The following is a 25,784-nucleotide window of genomic DNA, read 5'->3' as shown; positions in this document are numbered from 1 at the left end:
ATTTTGCATACGAATTTTTCTTTTGCGATTCCTTAGAAGAGATGAACATAATCATCAATCTAAAAATGATGACATCATGGAAATGCTGCACAATTAGCTTATTTAAAGACTAGAAGCAAGGAAAAGATCTGGCATTCATAGTATTGAATTCATCAGCTTGTGCAATAAAAAAACAAATACAGTTTAAACACTTGAAGATAACAGCTTTAAAATATGATTATATGGTGCTGGGTCTTTTCCACGGTTATGATTATCATATATGCCAAGTGTTCATGATGTAAAATTTCAGATGCTATTTGGAAACTTGCTTTACAGTAGTGTCTGACTGTCCCTTACCCAGCAAAGAGGCATTCAGTTCCAGAAGAGATACTCTTTTGTACCTGAGGGAGAAAAAAGAGTTTGATTAGTTATCAGCAACAGATTTATTCATATAGTTTTTAATTCGCCATGAATGATATATCATCATAAAATATCAAGATCGGAACAAGATGGTTGTACTTATCAGAACAACTCATTACATTAGCTTTTCTGAGATATTGTCCAAAGGCACAGCCTCTGTGTTGGTTAATGAACGTCGCTTAAGAGGTGAGCTTTTTTATTAAAAACAAGCAGATGCAACAGACAACATTTCTAAACAACTCACCTGTTCCCTGGCGCCTCTTCTGTATTCTCCACTGTATTCTCATCTTGTGGATCATTATTTACTTTGTTAACAGCATCGTCTTTCAACTCTGTTCCACTGTGCATACCTTCATCCGAGTCTTCGTTTGTCTCTTCATTATTTTCATCATCATTTTCTTTCACCAGAAGATTACTGTCAGGGTTATCTTCTTCAATCTTTTCGTCCTTAGTATCTTTAACATCTACTTCCTTTGCGTCTAAATCAGCAAGACTGTCGTACCTTTCCTGTTTTTCATCCTTCTTGAGCGCCTCTTTTACTTCTCTTTCATCTTTCGTGACGTCAGTAGCAGTATCACTGGACGTGCCCCCACCAGACTTCACAATTACAATTTTCCCTTTCTGACTTCTGTTTGAAAAATTATTATTTCGTGTGCACATATAGAAGTAGGTACCTGATCCAGTCACTTTTTTCGGTCCCAAATCGAAATATGTACCCGCTTCATCAAGAGTAGGTCCAGAACCTTATGGAAAATATATTCAAGCATTAATTAACTATATTCAATAGCTACGTTTTCAATGTCTCACATATATGAACTCATAACTTTGCTAACTTACCAGGGTGTAGTATTGCAGCCTTTTTCAGTTCCACTCTATGCATCCCTAAAAATCTTGCCTCAGAAATGTTCTTCGGGAAGTTTCGGCCATATTGCCCGAAGACATTAATCTTGGGCTTTCCCTCCGGATAGATTTGATCGGCCAATAGAATCACATTAGAACGGTCTGTGCCAGCACGACCCTCACCCGCATTATTACGGGGGTTTCTGTCAGAGCCTGTCCATCTATAAGATATAATGTAAACAGCTGTAAACAAAATCAAAAGATCATGAAAATATACGATGCAACAATATATAGTAAATTCACTTTTACCAGCAGGGCAAATGCTACTAAAATATTATTGAAATTTCAACAGTCAGAAAATCGTCATTGTTTATGAAAATGCTCGAATTAGGAAAATCCAATGTAATAAACAGAAAAATTGTTTTGATAAGAATAAAACGGGATCTACATAATGTTTTATCAAGTTTGGAAAAGGTAACTAATCCATCTCAAATTTTTGAAGCTATATCCAGTGGTGTAGTGCTATCAAAATAACAAGGGGGGCTCTTGCCAAAATGTTGCAAAAAACAATAGCAACAGAAGAGATTTGCCAATTTTCGGCATTAACAAGGGGGGCTCAGCCTAGCTCTACACCCCTGGCTATATCCATAAGCGAGAGCATTCCATTTGTTAGCTAAAATGAAAAGCATACTTTCCATGCAGAAAAAAATATCCTTTTACATAAATCTGTTTTTATGGGTTTATGAAATAATTTATTAAATAACTTAAAGGGGAAATAAATGTCTCAAAAGTGCTAGAAGATGATCTTCCTTAAAAGTGAACACATCAAACTCAGTTAAAATACTCTAGTAAATAGCTTGACCTTCTTGATCAAAAAGTTGCTGCACTTACTGGAAATGAATGTAGTGTCCCTCCTTAATGTGCAACGTGTTTGGAACAAAATCGTATTCCATTGCTGGATACGTCTGCACAATATTGCCACGTTTGCCGCGAACATTGACGTTGTGAATCTCAGCTTTTGCCAATTCTGGTGAACGCTTTTCAATTGAGAACACATGGGATCTGGAAAGGAAGAGGTAATAAAATCATTTGGAAATAAACATACAGCAAATCAGTCAAATTTTGTAGTGATGAATGTATAAAGGGTTACGTGTCAATTATAAAATAATTTGAGATGGTTCAAGAAAGTTATCAAATGAACAGGTTTGCAATTTTGATTCTTTTCCTTAAACTTTCTTTCACGTTCAGTGGCGTCGCGTGACCATTCTCGCTGGGGGGTGTAAGAGGTGCAAAACCATATTTTACCGACGGAAATTCTTTTGTTACATTAATATTCTGATTATCTGACCAGGCCCAACTCTAATTATCTGAATGTGTTTCTCAGTGAATAATTCTGTGCATTCATTTATAAAACTAAAAAAACAGTTTCCAAAAGTGGAAGATTTCTTAGAATGCAATAAAATTCAGGGAGCACCTTTGAAAGCAGCAGCGAATAAACAAAGTAAGGTAATGTTAAGGACAGATTCAAGGGAAGGTTTATCAAATCATATAAGAAATGAAATCCATTCTTCATTCTGGTTCACATTATTGCATTAATCAATTATTTATCATTTCGCTAAATCTTCGCCTCGTGTGTTCGTTTTAATTCCATTCAGTCGATCAAATTTTACCATTTCCAATTTTGTCGCTTGTTTGCAGTAAGATCCTCTGGCAAACAGGAAATCCTTAAGCCCATAAGGCATTATCAGAGCCTTATATCTGTGTACTTCTTGATTAAAATGTTAATTATGAAAAGAAGAAAAGCTAAAAAAGCAACATAAACATTTCTCAGAAACAATGTTAGTACACCTGTCTTAACTGTTAAAAGTACACATCAAGAACACACGACATAGAATCTTCGATGCTGTGTACAATGTTAAGTCTAGAAATGTATTCTTAGAAAATAATACAAAGAGAATTATTAGGTGCAATATGAGGTTATGCGATTCTTGGTGCAACAATCTTCTGATAACATTAACTACAAAAAAGTTCGTCGTGACAAAATTTCGGACAAATATTTTGACGAGATTTTCTTCGACTAAATTCAAGAGGAGACGAAATTTTTCACGAGGAAATCTTTTGCATTTAATATTTTTGAGAATTCGCATAGAAAAACTATTACTTGCGGTCAAGAATATAAATTTATGTATTCCATGTCAATTACGTCATTTTCCTCATTTACATCATCTTCATAATTATCTTTATCGTAGGCATCATCATCATCATCATTGTCGGTTCTTTACTAACTTCTTTTTCACCATCGTTCGATAAAAATAGTTCTAACTCATTGGCGTAGCGAGGGGGCGGACGCCACCCCCAATGGCCAAAGTGTCTTTGATTCGGTTGAGAAAGGGCGTTATCTTGGTTCCAAAAGGACCCCAATGTTCTCTGCTCAACTCGCCTTTGCTCAACTATGGGGTAGCATTGAATACAAAGCAGTCTGTATGGTTTTGCCTCTTACAATTTTAGTAATCTGTTGCTATTTCTGTGGTAAAAATGCACGACGAAATTTTGTCACGATCAAATTCTGAAAAGTTGTCCGAAATTTTTTTCGACGAATTTTATCCGCTGAAAATTTATCTGACGAAATTTTTTCATTGTTAATATATTAGCAAAAAGGAAAGAAGAGGACAGGAAAGGAACTGGAAAGAATAGGGAAGAACAGGGAAGGACAGGGAAGAGCAGGGAAGGACAGAGAAGGTCAGAGGAGGTCAGGAAAGATAAGGAAGGTTAGGCGAGGAGAGGAGGGGACCGAGCAGGACAAGACAAGACAAGACAAGACAAGACAAGACAAGACAAGACAAGACAAGACAAGACAAGACAAGACAGGACAGGACAGGACAGGACAGGACAGGACAGGACAGGACAGGACAGGACAGGACAGGACAGGACAGGACAGGACAGGACAGGACAGGACAGGACAGGACAGGACAGGACAGGACAGGACAGGACAGGACAGGACAGGACAGGACAGGACAGGACAGGACAGGACAGGACAGGACAGGACAGGACAGGATGCCGAATCTTACCAAAGAGAGCTGTTATGCGTAAGATAGATGTAAAACGATGCAAAGATACCCTGATCGTTGCGGATAGCTTTGTGCCTTAGTACCATTAAAGCGCCTTAAAGCGCATTAAAAATTATTTCAAAAAATTTCAATTCACCTGTCTTGAAATGTTCTACCAAACTGTGCGGTGTTGATAGCCAACCTTAGTTGCAGTTTGGGAGCATTGTTAGATACCTTTACCACAGGGTTGTTCTTAAAGACGTATCCCCTGGCTTTGGCACTTCCTTTCTCAAGGCCAACCTTCTCACCAATGTCAACCACTGAAGTGGAGTCAGTCTTCCAAGAATCGTAATCATTCGTTGAAATGTTGTATCTAATTAGGAAAAGAATAAAGATACGTCATAAGAAGGAGAAATGCAGCTAAGAGGAACAGATACATAGAATCGCTCATAGATCGTTTACCTAGGCACTCCTAACTGCGTAGTTAGAGAAAGCCGTACAGCTAAGGTAAGCTAGTATTTTTCTTATCTCCCTTTCAGCAGAAATGGTGAACAAAACGAGAAAGTTTATATCAAGAAGCAATTATACACGGTTTAAAAGCAGCAGCATTTGCACATATCGATACACCTTGGTTGTACATTAAGTTCTATCAGTAAAGTATTGATATTTTTCTAACAAATTGCAAAAAGCGTCATAGCAATTTTCTCCCCATACCGAATTCTCATTACGCAACTGTGTGCCTCGATATTTGGCACAGTCCAGTTGTAAGTGTTCATGTAGCCATTCCTGCCATTGCCATTGTGATTATCACGTGACCAAGGAGATTGAATGCAATCCGGTGCTGGTACACCGTGAGCAGGGTATTCCTTCCAAACTGCCTTTTCGCCATATGGATCATTGGGTGGATAGCGAATATTCTAAACGCAGAAATTATGATTGTTTTTAATGGTTCAAAAGAATTGAAACAATAATTCAAATTAGATAGGACGGATGATGAGAAAGTCAACTAAACAATGATACAAATTAGTAAAGAACATTTTTTTGGGAATCTGTTTTTCTTACGTCCATGTCCTTTTCAAAATTGGCAACATACCTCTTACATATATGAAAGAATCAGTTTATCGAAATGATCGTACTTTCAATCATTGTTACTTCTTAATTACTTTCACTTTGGCCAATTCTTTGGTTTACAGCCACAGAAGTAGGCACAATACATACACTTTAAGCCGTTAATGAACTGTGTAAATCAACTTGAATAAAATATGAATGTCACCACCACAATAAATAACATAAGAAATTTGGAATCTAACCTCGCATTCTTCCTTGGTATTTGGGATTTGCAAATTCCTCAGATGTTGCTCGCATGTGAAATATGCCTTCGGTACTTGACATCCCCATCGAGTTCCAACGTTCTGGCTCTCTTTCTTGTAAAAATCGCATCTTTTGACGTCATTGGTCATCACCACGATATCCTGTGATAAAGAAGAAGAGATGAAAATGAGAATTGGAAAAGCCTGATTTGGGGGAAAAGGAAAATTTAGGAGGAGAAATCAGGAGTAGGAAGGGTTGATTGGAAGAGTGAGAGATTGGAGGAAAGGAAAAAGGGATGAAGTGGAAAATATAGGAAGGGAGGAAAATCTGGAGAAGAAGACAACGTCGAGGATAAAGCTAGATTGAGACACAGGAAGAAAAGAGAAGATGATTGGAGATGAAGCCACCAAAGAAGATGTCACTAGAGAAGGAGGGGTATGTGCTTCATATTAAAAGGGTTGGAGAGAAAAATTAACTGTATAGAATTTACTGTTGCAATTTACTGTAACTTAAGTTTGCCTCGTGAAATCACCATAATCACAATTTTGATGCAAAGCAGGAATCGTAAACGATAACAGATGAGAAAAATGGTCATGTAACACAATTAGATAATTACCCACAAAAAATATTTAGTTTACAAAAAGTTACACAACGAGCTAGCTGAAAAACCTTCAGGTTGACTATGGTTTTTAAGGAAAATGCCCCCCTCCCCCTTCGTAAATGCAATAACTTTCAAATATCATAATCAACATAAGATACAAACCTTCCAAGGACTTGAATGCCAGTATGGGTAATAATCCTTTTCTTCTGGACATTCATAGCCTCTGCGAGTTCCTCCAGGGTTTTGACGGGTGTATTTAGCAGTGCTACCTTTTAGGTTCTAGAAAAAAAAAGCCGAATTACAAATCACTTTCATCTGGTTCATATTATATCATATCATATCATATCATATCATATCATATCATATCATATCATATCATATCATATCATATCATATCATATCATATCATATCATATCATATCATACCATATCATATCATATCATATCATATCATATCATATCATATCATATCATATCATATCATATCATATCATATCATATCATATCATATCATATCATATCATATCATATCATATCATATCATATCATATCATATCATATCATATCATATCATATCATATCATATATCGAATAACATAGCTGAGTTTCGTTATTCATGTGGATTCGACATTGAAGAAATCAGGATAGAGACGCTAGGTTTGCTAGGTTTCGTTTTCAATGCTATTAAAAACTACATTTTATTTGGTTTGCTATGTCTTCGACATTCCATTAAACCCAAATTAGCATCATCTTTTTTCTGTCTGTAATATGACTGATCTTTAGACTCAAGCAAGAAAGAAAGGAATAAAAAGTTTTAACCTGATCAGCAACAAAGAGACCAGTGTTACGTTGTCGCCGTTTGCACTCTTGGTAATAATCAAAGTCTTCGTGCATTCCAAATCTAAAAGAATAGCAAATAAGTTGCAATAGAATAATGCACCTATGGCGAATGATTAGCACATGTATAGATAAAGAAGAGAACAAAATTATGCTTACAATAATGAGATACTTCAATACGCAAAAGCTAAGACACATTAGACGATAGGAACATGATTACCCCCACTATCTGCTGAATGAAAAGACTATCTAATAATGAGCGCGGGTTTTCATCAAGCAAAATAGTACTGGTTTTTGTAGAAATGCAAGGCTTGCATTGATAAATGCTTGATAAAGAGAGTTGCAAAAAGCACGTGTATCATATATACTGTTTTCTGAAGCTAATGATCAATTTGTACAGGTCAGCCTTTGCGTCTGCTTTGGCCCTTAGGTGAGAGCGCATATTTCGAGCTTTACGTTGGCCTGAATTTTATTTAGTTGCAGTTGTCATTAGTTAACCAAACCGATCGTTTCTTTTTCGCTTTTCAAAACAGGTAGAGTGCATCGCGTTCTTTACAAGGCACTGCCAGTGACCTTCAATAAGCGGCTAATTTGACATATGGCAACATGACAATTATGTAAGTATTTAGTTAATTTATATGAGGAGAAACAGTTACAATTTGTAATTTGCCAGTACCTTTCAATATTATTCGATGAAGACTTATTCCTTGGGAAAGTGATGGTAGATGAAAAATCTCCGAGAAGAAGAGTCCATAGACCTTTGGATATGGTGATCCAACAATATAATAATTGAAAATCAATGATTAGCTTCTACATTACCTCAGATCACTGTTGCAGTTGAAATTCTTGCACTGATGACGATGTTCAGGAATAGTTCTATCATAGAAGATTGCATGATCAAGGCAAAGTATTGAAAAAGATTTTGCATTAAGAGTAAAGAGGAATAACTATGTACAGTGAGCAATTGAAACAAAAAGTACAAAAGCACGAAGGTATCTTTTATTTCGATGTGAAGCTAAAAGCTACTTATGGACCGTTCATTATTTATAGAGGGGTTGAAACCGCGACAGAAAACGGCTGGGTATATGCTTTTGTCCTTAGTTGGGTAGACATTTTTGTCCTTAACTGGGTAGACGTTTTTGTCCTTAGCTGGGTAGACGTTTTTGTCCTTAACTGGGTAGACGTTTTTGTCCTTAGCTGGGTAGACGTTTTTGTCCTTAGCTGGGTAGACGTTTTTGTCCTTAGCTTGGTAGACGTTTTTGTCCTTAGCTGGGTAGACATTATTCTCCTTAGCTGGGTAGACATTTTTGACCTTAGCTGGGTAGACATTTTTGACCTTAGCTGGGTAGACATTTTTGTCCTTAGCTGGGTAGACATTTTTGTCCTTAGCTTGGTAGACGTTTTTGTCCTTAGCTGGGTAGACGTTTTTCTCCTTAGCTGGGTAGACATTTTTGACCTTAGCTTGGTAGACGTTTTTGTCCTTAGCTTGGTAGACGTTTTTTTCCTTAGCTGGGTAGACATTTTTGACCTTAGCTGGGTAGACATTTTTGTCCTTAGCTGGGTGGATGTTTTTGTCCTTAGCTTGGTAGACGTTTTTGTCCTTAGCTGGGTAGACATTTTTGTCCTTAGCTGGGTAGACATTTTTGTCCTTAGCTGGGTAGACATTTTTGTCCTTAGCTGGGTGGATGTTTTTGTCCTTAGCTTGGTAGACGTTTTTGTCCTTAGCTGGGTAGACGTTTTTGTCCTTAGCTGGGTAGACATTTTTGTCCTTAGCTGGGTAGACATTTTTGTCCTTAGCTGGGTGGATGTTTTTGTCCTTAGCTTGGTAGACGTTTTTGTCCTTAGCTGGGTGGATGTTTTTGTCCTTAGCTTGGTAGACGTTTTTGTCCTTAGCTGGGTAGACATTTTTGTCCTTAGCTGGGTAGACATTTTTGTCCTTAGCTGGGTAGACATTTTTGTCCTTAACTGGGTGGATGTTTTTGTCCTTAGCTTGGTAGACGTTTTTGTCCTTAGCTGGGTAGACGTTTTTGTCCTTAGCTGGGTAGACATTTTTGACCTTAGCTGGGTAGGCATTTTTGTCCTTAGCTGGGTAGAGATTTTTGTCCTTAGCTGGGTAGACATTTTTGTCCTTAGCTGGGTAGACATTTTTGTCCTTTGCTGGGTAGACATTTTTGCCCTTAGATGGGTAGACGTTTTTGTCCTTAGCTGGGTGGATGTTTTCTTGACCATGGTCCTGGTTTACTTGCGCCAAAATAAGAAAAAGCTGCTAATCGTCAAAAACTTGAAATTACAAAAATCAGGGGTGCCCTAATTGAGCGAATGTGGAGGGGCAAGGATGGTTATAGCTCTACTCATGAACAAAATTGGTAGGAAATGTTGTTTCTTTGTCAGAATTCGGTGGTCGATTTTTGCTTTAGATACCTGTATAGATTATCTCCCATCGCTCACCTGACTTAACAAGCAAGCTACACATACCGTTCAGTTGTTCCATCTCTGAGCCGATCATGGCACATGTACTGAATAACGATTTCACAGTTGTTGTTGGGATCATTGCAAGAGTGTTGGTTGGTCCATTGGATTGGCAACACACTTCCTGCGTAATAATACAGGTTCCCAACATTATAGCCGCCACGTGCATTGTTCTGCGAATCAAATAACCTAAAAAAGAAGCATTGCTTAAATTTAATAAGAAATGATATTCTCTTCACAATTTAGGGCGCTTCTATCATTTTAGATCATAGCCTAATTGAATGCAACACTACTTTCTAGCATTTTTGGCATCGTTTCCTTTCAAGAATACTGATATTTAAGCATATTAAGTTTGAATCGAATCTAGGCCAGCGGGCCATGCCCTGTGCTAAGAGTAGAAAGTCCTGCTAAATTTCAAAATATATCCATCCAGTGATAGACACGGGCCTTTACCATGCTTGTTGATTTTAACTGAGTCGCCCATACACGAAATGATAACAGATGACATGACTATATAGCCGTATTATAAAAGCGCTCTTTTGAACATTGCACAGTCAGCATCAAAGTTGAGCAATGTTTAGCAAAGTCCCTCACGACATACATACAGTTTAAGGCGTTGTTCAGCGCCTTCGAGCAATGTTTAGTCCACGCAAGTGGAATGGAGTTGTGTTGGCGGCAACTTGGCCAATAAAACATTTCTTTGTAAAGATTTGTCTGGTCTTTCAAATTTTGAAAGAAAATTTTGAGAGCATTTTGCACTGCTAACTGAAAATCACAGAACAGCACAAATATTGTGCCATGTTAAATCAAAAGCGTGTTAACGGGGCTTTATATCCAATATGACAGCTAGACTGTTATATTTGGGGCTCTTTTTCCTAGCACTTCTTGGCTTGTTTAGATAAAAGCTATATTGTGATACATTCAGTGAGGTAGGGTCAATAGAGGTAAGCAGACCCTATATACGGCTTACAGGTTAAAGCATCCATTTAACTTTTCAATAAAATCATTTGATACTACACATTATAATGTAGAACCACGAAGCAAAGAAATAAGACAGAAATGACAGTTTGGCGAAACGATTTCTCTGCGTATTTTATATGCTCAGCCTGCCTTAACAACGAGAGGGGGGCTGGGGGGAGGGGGGTGGTGCACAAGTACATGAAAACACCCATGTCCTCGCATCATGTCGCCTGAAGATGTGGTCATAGAATTTGATGCCGTGATTACGTAATCGACGCGCATGGAGTCTGGGAACAAGAAAAACCACTGTATAGAGAGAGCGTTTATTTGTATCATTGTGTTAATGACGCTGATGGTGGGCTGTAAAATGCAGAGGTGGATTTGAGTTGAGATGAAATCATATTAATCTTACAATTGTGGTATCTGAGTGGGAGGGTAGTAGGAAAAGGATTGTAGCGCTCCTGATGGGTTATGACTAATAAAATATGTCACGATTTGAGGGTGGTTTAAGCAAATATAATGAAAAGGTTAGCATACGGGTAGAAAGGAAAAAGCCACACCTTTATGCAGATTAACAAACACCTTAGCTGGAGATTGGATGATTTAGATTTATTTCAAATTCTAAGGATATAGAAATTCTGCTTCGGATTGCTTTTTGGTCAAGTTTGATTGCACAGCACGATTATCTTTTAATAATGATCAAACATTAATAAAGAAAAGAGAATGAACTTCAGTTTTTTGAAAAAGTTGCAAAAACTTTTAAACATTCATACCGATTAGCATTTTGTCTGTCACGCCCTCCTCCATTCAGTCTGTTGTTGCTGCCTCTGCAAAAGAAAAATATGATTAAGAAACCCGAAACCCTATCTGCATATCAACGATATTGTTTTCAGAAATTGATCTGATATCATGGTTATCTGTTATCGGGTATATAATGAAGCTTACCTTGGGTTGTGAAAGTACATGTCAGCATAGGCACATGCAAGAACAGTTAGAAAAATAGCGATGCACCGAATCGCCATCTTTCCTCAGTCTGAGTCTTGCCTATGAGAACCTGATGGCCAACTTTGTGCTCTTTGTGCTCGCTATGCTCAGTTTTCTCAGAGTCCAAAAACCGCAAACGCCTTTTGAAGAAGTCTCTGTTATCCAGGCTGATTTACAAATGATTCAACATTTGAGGGTAACACATTAAGATTGAAAAACAGAAAACCCAACCTCCCACTCAAATGCGCCTAGCTGAATTATATGAAATTCTTTGACACAGTGCAAACAGAAGAATATATTCAAATTCCCCCTACATCAATTGTTGTTAAAAAACGAAAACATCAGACAATCTGATATTGTTAAAACACAATGTTTTTGCCGTATATTTTTATCACTAAGGGATGTTGTCAAACAGAAATGGCTGTCCCTATGCACCAATTCAAACATAAACCACACTCCCTCTAACATGGGCGACGATTTACCATGTCTTTTGTGAGATTTGTCAATTCTGTGTGGGATGATTTACATGAGCAATTTTGTTTTTATATAATTGTATAAGTAACAGCAAAGATACGTTTTCTTGTAATTGTAAACAAATACCTCTGATAAAGAGCATTGGCTAGATAAAGATAACCGATGCTTTGTTCATGACATTTCAAGAGAGTTTGAAAAGATCCCAAGGGCGAGTCTTTTGTATTGGTTGTTTCAATTTGGTCGTGACGGACTTTGTGGGTGTAAGCAAGTTTAGGTTAAATTTGTCGGTAGAAGGGGATCTGAACATCAGAGGTAGCAACGAGAAGAAAGATGGCGTCGCTAGTTGCAGCTTTGGCTATTATATGTGCTGCAATTCTGGCAGTTAATGCAGACATGTATCTGCAAAACCCAAGGTATTGTTCTTTGTTTATTCTTTATTGCAAATGGCTCAAAAACAGAACCCTGACTGCCTCCCTGTGGGTTTGGGCCTTCAACATGCACGTTACTTTACTTACTAAAACAACATAGAGCGAGCTGTTAGACCTGTGTTATAGTCATGTCTTATTGCACAACACCTCAAAATGTTTCCCTGGTTTACTTTACTTACTAAAACAACATAGAGCGAGCTGTTAGACCTGTGTTATAGTCATGTCTTATTGCACAACACCTCAAAATGTTTCCCTGGTTAGTCTTATATTTTTGTATGAATAACCATTACATGCTCATACATATATGTTTGGACGTAATACTACAGGTTGGATAGATGCATGAACTACTATAAACGGATAAAGATGAAAAGTTATTTTTCACGTAGAAACACCATTGAAACCTAAAAATGGTTGAATGCTTGAATTTTTAACCCATTTTTGTTTTGAAATTTAGTATGCTGAACTTTTATCCTTTCGCCGGTTCAATATTCGTGCACTGGACGGCAGTTTCTATTTTGCGCTGCTTGCTCCAAGGGCTGAAGAGGAAATTCAATCTGTACACGGTCGCCACAACCATCATTTTTTGCGCGCCAATGCGTGCACCGCAAACAGTTGCTGCGCGCTGACGAATGCGCTTTATTTATACTAAGGTACAACAAAGGGATTTAATGCAATAACAGCAAGTTTTTTATCTGCTTGATCCATCTGCAATATTTTTTTCATAGAAGATTTCACTTTAAGCGTTTTCGATTGGTTTGATGTCAGTCCGCGCGGTCTCTGTTCAGAGAGCTTAGTATTCTGCGAAAACTGCAAAGTCATTTTGAAATTCTCTGCGTAGACCCCCAACCCGTTGGCAGACGGCCCAGCCCATGTATCCGACTTTTTCAGATCCCTTTTTTCACATTACTCAGATTTACTGTTCCTATGTTGAGAAAGTAACTCTTTAAATTAGGCTTATTGACGCTAAACGATTCCCAGCCGTAGAGCAGCAATCCTAGGGACTCAGCTAAAGAGAGATGGAGAATACATGGCTCCGCGCCTTTCAATAAAATATATTGTCAACTACCCTGATCTTTCATCTTACTTCTTCCTTAGCGATGTTGCTTTACAACACAAATATAAAATGTTCACGACTGTTATATCCTTTTTTGTGTTTGCATCCCATATCAAACTCGCTGCCTCCAGCGGATCAGAAGTGCCCCAGATTCTAGATTTCACCACGCCCTAAAGCCATCAAGGACAATAATTGCTCAAGCAATCTTTACACAACGCCCAGAAAAGTATTCAGCCTTCCTCTGAGAGATTTTCCCCAACATCTTTAAGGAAACATTCCTCAAAAAACAAAGAAAATGAGGCGTGGCTTCTGTGTGGTCTTTCAATGTTTTTGTTTTCGTTGGCTTTCCTCGCGGTCACTGACCGTGTTACCGTTAACGTCATGTTTTCCGTGCTGTACCTGATCAAAACCCCACTGCTTTCAACGCAAATAGGAAGTAGCGTGGCGAGGGGAAGGCAAAAGGGGGTGGATGCCCCTCCAATGGCAAAAAGTATCTTTAAAAATGGGCGTTTTGGCGTTCAAAAGGGTACGGAAGCTCAAATTTCCCCTTCGCATCCGCAAGTTTTGCTAAACGACAGAACAACAAATCGACAATGCTTTGAACTCCGTTTCTATATTCAAAAACCGAAAAAATTTGATGTTTCTTTCATAATGTGTCAATAACCATCAAGTTCTCAATGCTATGCAATTTTTCTTGCATACCTTTTTTATGAGAATTGTACCGCAATAACTGACTCTGAAAGTTCTTAAAAGATTTTAGGTCTGAGCCTACTAAGATTGTTCTTGAATTATTCTAAAGTGGAACAACATGTAAAATTCTTCATCGAGAAAACATTATACCAAACGTAACATAAAGGTTCACCTCGAATTGTTTGCATCAAAGTTGCGCTTATCTTGCTTGGTCGGAAAATCAGATGGTAAGATCACCAAACTTGACCCTTTTTAAAAATAGTTCTCTAATTAAAAGAAGGAGAGCTACCGTGAATTGTTGTAAAATTTCAACACATGTAGACTTAAAGGGTCCACCTTCTAAGAACTGAAAACTGAAGTGGCTTTTGACTGCAGCCATCTTCTTAGTAAAATCAGGCTATCCACCAGTATCAATTCATACATCCTGAAAAGGTGTAATGATATACACTCATTTGTTTTATAAGAAACAGGTTATATAAGGGTAGGCTCAACTTTTTCGAAGGTTAAAAAACAACCTTACCTAAATTGAAAAAAGCTAAGAAACTTTTATAATTTGCAGTTTTAAATTTCCGAGTTGACACTCGAAACAGTCTTGACATTGAACATCACTTTAGCTATATTGCAACACTACACTTGACATGCAGTTTGCATTCATTCTCAGTAAATTGCACACTCGAAAAGTTTCCATTTAAAAATTTGTTTTGTTTTCAACTTGACATTGATGAAGTTCAATGAGCTTAATTGTTTACTGATCTCAACAGAGTTATTCATTCTAGGAAAACAAAATTCCTTGATGACTTTGTTAGTTTATCTCTGAATGTGAGTGAAATTATTACTTTACCTTGGAAGCACGTTTAAAAAATTCATTACCTAAGAAATTTAAGAAACATGTAAGAAACTTTTGATAGCAAAATGGCGAGAAAATTTAAGAAACTGCCTACCAGCACCGGACCATAGTTTCTAATAAAAAAATGAGTGTACTGGATAAATACTAAATGTATTCCTACACATCCTTAGCCTTAAGCAATGTTCAAGAATAGAATTCATTTTGTTGCAGAGGAAGTAACAATCGTCTAAACGAGCGTGGAAGAGAAAGGTCCAACGCCAACAGGTAAGGGATGTAAAAATTCTATCTTTATGTCATGGTTTTTGGGGCTATTCTTAACCATCATGTATAGCGGTGTACCAAGTAGAGGCTCCCATAAACACCTTAACTGTGACGATAGCTCCTTAAGACCGCTCTTTTCAGTCAATAGGAGGTAGAATATGTACGTGCATAATGTAGTTAGCAATTCATTGGCTTGATAGTATTTTTGCTTACGGAGGCAATAGGCAAATATTGCGAAAATGCTTTTACTGTGGTTTTAGAATATTATTTTTTCCCAAACCAAAAGAATCTACCATCTAGATAACAAACACATCCTACGCTAACATTAGCAAGGCTTTCATTGTTACATAAATGGTTGTGGAAAAATTGGCCACGCAGTCAAGTGTAAAAGGCTCCAGCGCGGTTGCTTTGAAAACCATTATCCACAATATTCACCTAGCAATGTTTGATGTTACTGTAGCAATGACTAAAGATCCTACCGCAAGATTTGTTACTTAAAAAAGCCAGAGAGTAGACGGCTGCATACAAGAAACTACATTAATGCAAATCAAGGCTTTGAATAACAACTGGGGCACAAAACACTGCATAACAAAATTGGCAGTCACTAAGATACGTTGCGAATTTTCCTTATCATAAACTCAAATATATCAACTTCATCTTTATTCCTGCTACAATCATTGCCAAAAGTACTTTACACGTCAAGCAATTTGAGTTTTGTTTTTATATTTCTCAATTCTTTTCCCAGATACTCGTATTCTCGCACCCCCCTTCCCCCCTAAACAATGTTGATGATTTACCCCCCTTCCCCCCTACGTCGTTTTGTAGTAAACCAACAATGTTGATGATTTAGAAAATATCACAGAAGACGCAGAAAAAAGCATACTTCCCATCCCCCTACGTCGTTTTGTAGTAAACCAACATTGTTCAAAGAGGGAAGGGGAATGGCTGAATTTGTCCTTAGTGTGCAAAGACTTCTGTACCAACGTTAGTGTGCAAAGACTTCTGGCAAGCATTGTATTTATTTGATCAGTCGCGTCACATTAAGTCAAAGCATAGCCGTAGATTACGCTATTCCTTACCCTGACCCCACCCCTCACTCTCGCTTGCAAAAACATAGAATTGAAGAATTAAATGAGATCCTGCATTTTATGCGTACTACAGTGCAACAAAAGTCATAGCCCCCAATTTTTCAATTACCACAAGAAAATGAACTTCGCTATCGTCCTAGATTATAAACATGCCTTAGATATCCTGGCATACAACAGCCTTAATCATTTCAATCAAGATTAATAACATTCACAAATATTTAATTTTTGTATGGATATACCAAACTAGTATGTTTGCTGAAAATGGCTGAGTCAATTTAAGAAAAGTCGTCAAAAATGAGACAGCAAACACCATGGTTGACCATTCGTAAACCTACTTTTTCGATCAATCGACTTCTAATATTTCAAAAACATAAAATTATATTCATGTCCTAGAGAAATTCCATCATTTAAAGAGCCAGAGGACTCTGAATTTTTCACAGTTTCGCAACATGATTCGAAAGATTGATATCGCTTTTATTGGGTTTCCAATTCAGACGAATTTTAATGCAGAACCATTATCAACCATCGGTTAAGAAAACTGTAGTTTTCCCATAGCTAATGAACGAAAAAAGAGACAATACCCGTATTGTTAGCATTAAACGATGTACTATATCAATATGTAGACATTCTTTAAAAATTTTTCTTATTATATCATGCAATCTTCGGTGTTTTTACCAATCAGCGAAATTGCTTACCAAATATGGCAAAAAAAGGGGGGTGCTGCCAGAGCTCCAGACCCCTCAGTCAGATACCCCCTTCCAGGTATCAGACAAATCTGGATTAAAGATGATGCACTGTTTAGGCTGAGCTAGTGTAAAATACAAATAACATAAAGTTGATCGTCGTCTGCTACAGGCTCTTTGATTCACAAAACAACAATCGTGGTGGATACAATGTTGGAAAACTCTGGTACTACTCTGGATCCGTGTTGCCAATACAATGGACGAACCAACACTCCTGCAACGGCCCTAACAATAACTGCGAAATCATCATACAGTATATGTGCAGTAGCAAGATCAGAGATGGAACACAAACAAGGTTTGTTTATAATAGAGAATTTCTTTGACATATTCTTCCATCACTGCCAATGGTAGTAACCCAGTGATCATGAAGCATTACCGCTAATTTGCAATGTCACACTCAACTTTGTTTCCCACAAAGTAAGGTGCTATGTTTGGGAACATGTTTTTCAGGCGAGTCGTGTGATATTAGCACTGGGAGGGAAAGTGTAGTGATTGAATTCGAAGAAAACCAAAGAAAATATAGTCAAACAAGACAAAGTTTTGACTAAATCCAAGGTAGCATGATAGCTGTCTTCGCTTCAACAGAAATGATGGGGATAATCTCATCACTACCCCCACCCCCTCCATTACAACCCCCTCCATTGAAACCCCCTCCATTACAATGCTTACAATGCTTTCAAGCAAACAATCATCCCCTCCATTCACTTAAACACAATACAAGTAACTTTTATGACGAAGGAAGAAAGAGATAAAAAGCTACTTTTTTCCAGGACGATCCCAGACAAAGATACATCATGCAGAAGTAGGGATTGCGACAAAGATCTGAGGTGGGTTTCCTTACATGCAAAAGTAAGCAAGGGCTTGCTTCTTAATCATATTCCAATTTTGAGTAAAGTTAACAGTTATAAAGATAAGAATATTTAAAAAGGCATCTTTATTATGTGCAACAAATATCTAACTTGATATTTCTAAAGTTCGTTGCAACTGATTTTGACGTGAATTTAATTGTCACATTGATTCTTCACTTAACGATCTGAAGGACGTAGCCATTTATGAAAGATTTGATTCTGATAATACCTGTAACTTAGATGTATGACAGAGAAATCTATAAGACCTCTCCATGAAAAGGTTATGCTTACGGTCTGCAAAAGGAAAAAACAATTATCCAGCTTTCTTGATTGCTACCTAAATGATTCACAAGTATATTCTAACAACGCCATTTAAAGTTGCAATACATACTCTGTCCTCGGGTGTGTAGAACTTCTTACTGCTGAAAGGTAGCCATTTTCTAATTGTCATTATTGTTTTATGAGAATTTTTGGCGAAGGCGCCATTGTTGTTTTAATAGCACTATACGCCGTAGCTGTCCCTGAACCATTCTAGATATGGAATGCACGAGGACTTCAAATATTATGAAACATGCAAGAACAGAAGACGAAACAAGCAGCTTTTTACTGCTGATCAGGTTCGCAAAATGATTGTAACTCAATCAATCAATACAATGCTTACTGACTATGAATTCATTATTCTAGAGGAAATGTTGTTAACACGAAAAATTATATGGATAAGCAGCTAAAAGCATTTTGATATTGAAGATCTAATACCTTTTTAAAGAATTTTGTACGTTTGAATTAGATTGATCTTTAAAAGTCTCAGTTTAATTTTATGACTTGCCAATAATTAAAAGTATATACTGTTTCAGGCTAGATTAGAAACTTACTAACACGAAACCTTAGCAAAAAGTCTAAGGGCGTTGAGAAAATGTCTAAGAAAATTATGTTTAGCTAATTAAAAACAAATGGTGTTTCTTACCAGAATTTGAAAGGAGAATCAGCAAGATACACACGCCAGAACCCACAAGGAACACGCCGTGGCTATGAGTGCCCCGAAGAGCGCGATTATTATCCATACTGGTCCCCTACCCCATGGAAGGTAAGCAGAATTTATCCTCTTCATGTATGTATACAGTCAGTGTAAAGTAATTCGAAGTTTTAGACGTGAAGTAAAATTCGTTCCAATAATCATTAGGTGGTTTCAACAGCAGTAACTATGATGGAAAATAGCTATTGCATAAGGATTAGTCACTGGCAGGCAGTCAGTCATTCAGTCAGATTAGCAGAGTTTGACTGAAGCTATTATGGTTACAAGAATTGATATTACTTCATTTAGCCTGTATTTGAAGCCAACCTTGGATAATTTTACGGCAGCCAAGGCAAGGTTTCTACCTTCGAAGATTTTGTCAGCACCATATAACCATATATGCTGATCTATAAGACTAAAGTTTGAAATATACATTTCGAAATGAGGGACAGACGAGTTCTGTGTTGCAGAAGCATACAAATTAATATGTCTTCCTTCAGTAGGAAAGAGTTCTTGAAATTCCAATATAGATATCCAGTATGCAGGGAAGAATTCTTGACCCATGTTTGTTTTTACATAGACGGCAATTCATTTTGTTCTAGGACATTGCAGTCTTAACCAACGACGTTTCTAGGTGCGACTACTACAAGCGAGAGAGTCAAAACAGAAAGTCAAGATGGGTGTGCGATGTCCCCGAGACTTACCTTTACAGAATAAGGGGTGGTCGCAAAAGAAGAATTAACGGCAGATACATTCCCATAAGCCAAGCTGAATGCGAGGTCAGTGTAGCAAAATTGTGCCTTTCCTGATAAAGAGCTTCGAGTCATACAGATGCAAATATATGTCGATATAATATGCAAATTAATCCTAATTTATTATTTCATTGACAGCTTATGAATTCTTGCATATGTTGATTTGGTTTGAAAATTAGCAACAAAGTTGTCTATAGCCAACCGTAAAATGTATCACCGCCCATAACCCATCGTTGATTTCAACTTGCTCATAGCAGTTAATAATGTTGGGTAAGCGGCCAAGTTAATGAACGCAGAAATTAACTTGATGTGGACTGTTATGAACTACTAACAAGCGAATAAGAATATTCTGAAGGCACAGGAGGTCGTTTGACAGAGAAGGATTACCTCTCTTTGCAGCAAATAACCGGTGCCACATGGAAGGAGCATCCAGCACATAACATTGATGCTCCAGACTGTGTTCAAGCACCGTGGTCACGTGACAATCACAACGGAAATGGAAGAAATGGGTACATGAACATTTACAACTGGACAGTGCCAAATCTCGACGAGGACAGCTGTGCGATAAGAATCAGGTAACTCAACATAACTTGATTAGTTAGTAGTGAAAATTTTCGCTTTAAAGTTTCGTCTTCAGAGAAAGAACAGCACAAGAACGACTATAATTTGGGACTTTTTTTTATCTCTTACTTGAGGAGAACTGCTAATGTCATGAATGGAATGGAAGCATTAGAGATTGATTGGACATTGTCTTACAATGGAAGTGAAAAACATGTTATCATCAAGTATTTTCTTTCCCCTTGAAGACATCCTTCTTAAACTAGAATCACTGCCTGCTTGTGACGCTAAATAATTCCATCTGAAATCAAACCTTCCATTACAGATACAACATATCAACAAACGATTACGACACATGGAATACATTCAGTGACAAGAATGGAGATACAACCAAAGTCGATATCGCTGGGCTGGTTGGCCTCAGCTCCGCCGAGGCGGTTCAGCGAGGATTTGTTTTCAAAAACAATCCGGTTGTGAACCTATTTCCAGGATCAAGCAAACTGCAGCTTCGTCTGGCAATCAACACCGCACAGTATGGAAGAACCTTTCAAGACAGGTAATGATAATTTGAAGATCTTAGAATGGCAAAATTGTTAGCATCAAGATGAAATTTTAGGCCTGTATATGCGACATGTGAAATGGAGCGCACGTAAAGCGACATTTTACGTTTTATAATAATTACATACTTTGAATTGTAGAAACTTTTATTGAGAAAAGCGCTTAAATTCGAGGTGTGAACTTTTGAGATTGTATACAGTCAAATTTTATCAGCTATCCAGCAGGATCGTGCAGGAAAAAATATGTATGCTACCATACAAAAGGCAACAAAGAGCGGAGATACTTTCACAAAAAGCACCTAAAATCTTTAATCCTATACAGGGTAGGTCTCAAGATGCTCAATACAAACAATTTCAAATAGATGTAGTAAGACATCTTGATCTTGGTAAATAATCTTTTTAAAAAGGGTCTTTAGACAAACGCCCCAAAACTGTCAATTTAGATACCAGAATGTATCGCTATGTTCATTTACAGCATATCATTTGTGGCAACATGACTTGTTACTGATAAATACTGAAAATGCGTTCGTTTTAGGTCATTTGCATTCGCAATTATGCCAAGAACTGAAGAGTTGAAGAACAAAAACATCTACAATGTGAACGTACGTGGAAAAAGAGGGAATATAGTGCAGGTTTATCCAGCAGTGGAGTATGACTACGTGCCAAATACACTTGTGGTCAATAAAGATGACTTCGTTCATTTCCAGTAAGTGCAACATGTATAAGGGCAAATTTTGATGTCATTTACATAGCTTCATGAATACAGGTTCATGAAGATATAATAGGTAAAGTATCTTTGCAATTTTAACCAGTGTTATTCACCAATATAATGTTATATTCACAAATTGGTGAGAATTTTGGATTAGCTAACGCAACTTCTTTGTGTAAATAAGAAAATTGGCACTGTTTTAAAGTAAGACAGTCCACAGTGGATAAAAAGGGAATGAAAAAACCAAAACCCTCTTATTTCCTTTAATTTACTATTCCACTGGCAATATTATCAAACTCAACTTGGTTTTATCGCCAGAATGTTCCTGCTGAGCTAGTTTCCTTTTGTCATTGAAGTGTACAAAAACGCTTTAGAAGCTTGAATTGATACAAATAAAAGTGAAAAAAATTATAATTGTTTACGTCTCACATTGTCCTTTCTAACTAAACTAGAAGTGCGTAAATTCTGTGTCGTTAACGACTTTGAATGTTACATTTTAGATGGACTGGTTCTAATACTAATCCTGGAAATAATGCAGGACAAGGGAAAAGAGGGACTGATCGATCAAATGTCATTCTTCTTGCGGACCAGGTCTACCCTGAGGGGCTACCAAAGCCGGATGACGTTCATGGACAGTATGGAAGGAACTTTCCAGAAAATATTGTCACGAGTACCGTACTAGGCCTTGCGGAAGTAGACGCAAAGAAACTTGCGTTTTTGCAACCAGGTACATTTATCGACGTGTTGATTTAGAATTGTAGGAATATGTTTTAAATTACTTGAACTTCTTATATCTAAATGTCTCGATTGTTGCGAAGTCGTTTCCTATAGCTGAGCTTGAAGGCCGAAATGGGGACTTTGCATGACCCATTAAACTGGTACTTTTTTTAAATTTACAGAAAGTAATATGTTACAAATTAATTGAAATTCTGAAAGAGCATACTTTAGTCTTTAATAAATCGGTGGGATATTTTGTTCAATTATTCTCCATACAACTAAGCCTGCCCGCTCCGTCATCAAACGAATTAACAATAAACTGCTGTCTCTACTTGGCTGACTATCCACCTTCTCTTAGCGCATTTTCTTAAGGACATGTTATTCACTTCTAGCAAGGTTAAGTCTAAAACTTTTGAATTATGAAATTATAGGATCAGGAGTTGAACTGGATGAAGCTTCGGTGTATTTTGATCTGGGGCCAAGAAAGGTTACTCGCTCAGGTACTTACTTCTACATGTGCACGAGGAACAATAACTTTACAAACAGGAGTCAAAAAGGGAAGATAGTGGTGAGAGCTGCTAGCAGTGACGAAGCTACAGAAGCAAAGAAGAAGGACCCAGTGGTCAGCAATACAGTTGTCAAGGAAGACACCAAACTTAGTGACAACTCAGCCACCAAAGATGGCATTGCTGAATGGTGAGAAATTTGAATAATACTTGGGAATCGTGGCCTGTACTTTTTGCACAAACTCGCCATTTCAATGAATACTGCAAAATCTAATAAGGAAATCATCTAATATTTTTAATTGTTTCACTAAAAACTACCTGGCTTGACGATGCCAATTCGTATTAATTAAGATTTATTACATGTCGTGGTAGCGATTCTTTCAAAGTTGAGGGAATTGACTTGTAGATGGCAGTATAAGCACTATATATCGTAGAGAAATTTTTAAAGTAAAGAAATCATATCGGAACAGTCATCGTTTTGAATGCAAATGTGCAGTAACAAAAACTTACTGCCAGCCAGTTTACTTTCTTTGCATAAGCAGTTTGAAGAATATACAGTGTTAAGCGATTACCCTCTGCTCACTTTATGTTTATTGCTTACAATAGAATTCACAATGAGTATGGCAATGTCTTGAATGCATAGTCCAGAAAACTCTTCGATCATACGATTAACGACAGTGAGGAAATCCACTGAAAACAGAACAAACGAAAGTACCACACCCAAATCCTACCTTAATTTCCGGAAACTTTTTATGAGAAAGCAGAACTTAAAGGTATTATCCAGAGGAATGATGGACACTTTATAACCTCTGTTTAAATGTATATTTGAAACTATGATTGTCAAAAGAAACAGGACCCATCAAGACAACCAACCATAAAAACATTACCACAGAAAATGACATGCTTAAGACATCTGATTTTGCTCCTTTTCTTAATTTCCGGAAACTTTTTATGAGAAAGCAGAACTTAAAGGTATTATCCAGAGGAATGATTGACACTTAATGACCTCTGTTCAAATGTATATTGAAAATTATGATTGTCAAAAGAAGCAGGACCCTTCAAGACAACCAATCATAAAAACGGTACAATCATAAAACCAATCATAATAACATGCTTAAGACATCTGATTTTGCTGTTTTATTTCTAGGGCAACAGAATTAGACGCATTAGCACAAAACGATAAAGATGCAACCAAGAAGGATATTAAATCAGATGCAAATGCTTTGGAATCAAATGTAAATGAGAAGGACATAGCATCAGAAATAAAAATGTAAGCCGAGCAACAATATTTATGCAAGATACCCTGAAAAACTTAAACAGTAAGGCTAAGAGCATCGATTGGTTAATAAGCCCATATATTGACAAAATATCTACCCATTTTCAAAATTCTAGGAGCCTTAGCATACAGCATGAGGACAAATGGTACAATTCGTATAAAGTCTATTATTTTCCCTGCCCAAGAAATCCTACTAGCTCTTTTCTGTAAAATTATGTATGAGAACTCGTGTTTATATAGAATCTCTACTGTGGCACAACTATAGGATTGATGAAGTAGAAGTATACCCTCTCCTATCCAAATGCCGTATTCTTTCAAAGCAACTTCTTTATTTAAAAATTTTTGTCAACAGGGACAAGAAAGACCCATCAAATGATAAAATAACCGTAGAGAAACTGTCAGTAGAAAGCGGCATGAGTTTGATTGCAAAGAACGGAGGCTCGATGGACGTTGGTGACGGTTACGCAAGTGACTTTTTGAAGGTCTATACAAAGAAAGATAGCAAGGATGATGGGAAACAAGCGTCAGTTGAATTGGCTTTGAAAAGAGGCATTGATCAGGCCGATGTGACCGTGTATTATTCAACTGATATGAAATCTTGGGATGCTGCAGAGAAGCAGGATGTTAGCGACGGGGTGGCCAGAGTCAAAATAAGCACAGGTGAGTATTTTTGCTTTACTAGAATTTTAAAGTTTGGGAGGGTGTGGCAAGCCCCCTTCTATCTTGGGGTGAAACAGCATACGCATTCAACTTTTATGCATGCACTTCGATCTTTGAATTTGGTTTGACATGAATAACAAAAAGAAAACTGACTTGTTCGTCTCCCCAACAATACCACTTAGTATCATTGTGAAAACGGATGCCAAAATGATTCTGAAAAATTTCACCATTCACAATACAGCAACAGCAACTGGAAGCATTATTCATGGAGAGGAATGATTGTGTTTGAGACTATAGAAAGTTTTGATCTAGGCAATGAGCAGCATCTAATTCCATTTCCTTAAACAGTATCTAAAATACAGTCTTGTAACTGTAGAATAATCAGTTCTCTGTAGACGTGTAGCTGTAGAACACGTCTTTGTGACTATTTTGTTGGGACTATTCTAGTTGGTAATAGTCGTTTACTCTGAAAGCACTATGGAAATATATGATTTAAATACTCTCCCAACAGTTGCTTGATTATTGCATTAAGCATGAAACTTGGAGTACGAACAAAGAACTGTCTTGTTCTATACATTCTAGGCATACATTGAAAACACTATATAAACACATTCTGTTTTTCAAGGTGGGGTGTATGTCGCCAGATTTTCAAAAAGTGAAGAAGAAAAGAGAGCTGAGCAAGAAAACAGAGAAGTGCAGAAACAAGAGGAGGAATTTGAACGGTTTGCAAAGGAGGAGCAATCAGTCGTAACTGCTGAGGGTGATAATAAAAAGGAGGCAAAAGATGAGACCGAAAAGGTCTGGTCAGTTGACCAATGACGTCACATAGCAGGCTCCGTATAAACACTACTATTATAAGCCTTTTCATTTGTTTAGTTTGGGCGTGATTGCTTTTTATTTAACTATCACGAAATTTTCTATTAATCTTCAGCATTGAATACATTGGTCATTTTTTCACAGAATCTTAAAGTAAATACTACTTGTTACTAATTGTGTGAGTGACAAAGTGGTGAAATGAAAGGAAAAGAATGGATGGTCACTGCCTCAAAAGATGCAAATTTTGTAGAAAGTACGTAGCTCATACATAAACACATCAGAGCCAAAAGTCTGCAGAGGGTTTGCCCTTGAAAAGTTTTGTCACTTGCTGTGTTAGGAA

General features: G+C 37.3%; 2 protein-coding genes across 2 annotated transcripts; one reads left to right on the top strand and one right to left on the bottom strand.

The window, feature by feature from the left end:
• Window positions 1-134: 134 nt before the first annotated feature.
• On the bottom strand, window positions 135-11,749 carry LOC135691806 (protein DD3-3). Its single transcript, XM_065209784.2, has 13 exons — window positions 11,410-11,749; window positions 11,238-11,291; window positions 9,511-9,693; window positions 7,855-7,911; window positions 7,018-7,099; window positions 6,361-6,477; window positions 5,597-5,758; window positions 5,001-5,203; window positions 4,444-4,659; window positions 2,131-2,301; window positions 1,237-1,460; window positions 644-1,142; window positions 135-380 (listed from the first exon to the last, which is right to left on the bottom strand). The coding sequence occupies exons 1-13, from the start codon at window positions 11,484-11,486 to the stop codon at window positions 293-295; spliced, it is 2,133 nt and encodes a 710-aa protein (XP_065065856.2). The 5' UTR covers window positions 11,487-11,749; the 3' UTR covers window positions 135-292.
• A 383-nt stretch (window positions 11,750-12,132) lies between these two features.
• Window positions 12,133-25,566, top strand: LOC135691805 (protein DD3-3). Its single transcript, XM_065209783.2, has 15 exons — window positions 12,133-12,335; window positions 15,152-15,205; window positions 17,146-17,328; window positions 17,804-17,860; window positions 18,417-18,498; window positions 18,849-18,965; window positions 19,496-19,672; window positions 20,045-20,220; window positions 20,529-20,759; window positions 21,296-21,466; window positions 21,970-22,196; window positions 22,618-22,882; window positions 23,840-23,962; window positions 24,321-24,628; window positions 25,254-25,566. Exons 1-15 carry the CDS (start codon window positions 12,253-12,255, stop codon window positions 25,445-25,447), a joined length of 2,448 nt encoding a protein of 815 aa, XP_065065855.2. The 5' UTR covers window positions 12,133-12,252; the 3' UTR covers window positions 25,448-25,566.
• The last annotated feature ends 218 nt before the right edge of the window (window positions 25,567-25,784 follow it).

The sequence above is a fragment of the Rhopilema esculentum genome, chromosome 13 (assembly GCF_057945365.1).
Source record: "Rhopilema esculentum isolate cy_ngs chromosome 13, ASM5794536v1, whole genome shotgun sequence".
NCBI lineage: Eukaryota > Metazoa > Cnidaria > Scyphozoa > Rhizostomeae > Rhizostomatidae > Rhopilema > Rhopilema esculentum.
The sequence above is the reverse complement of the archived record's forward strand: the minus strand, read 5'-3'. Positions and strand labels throughout refer to the sequence as shown.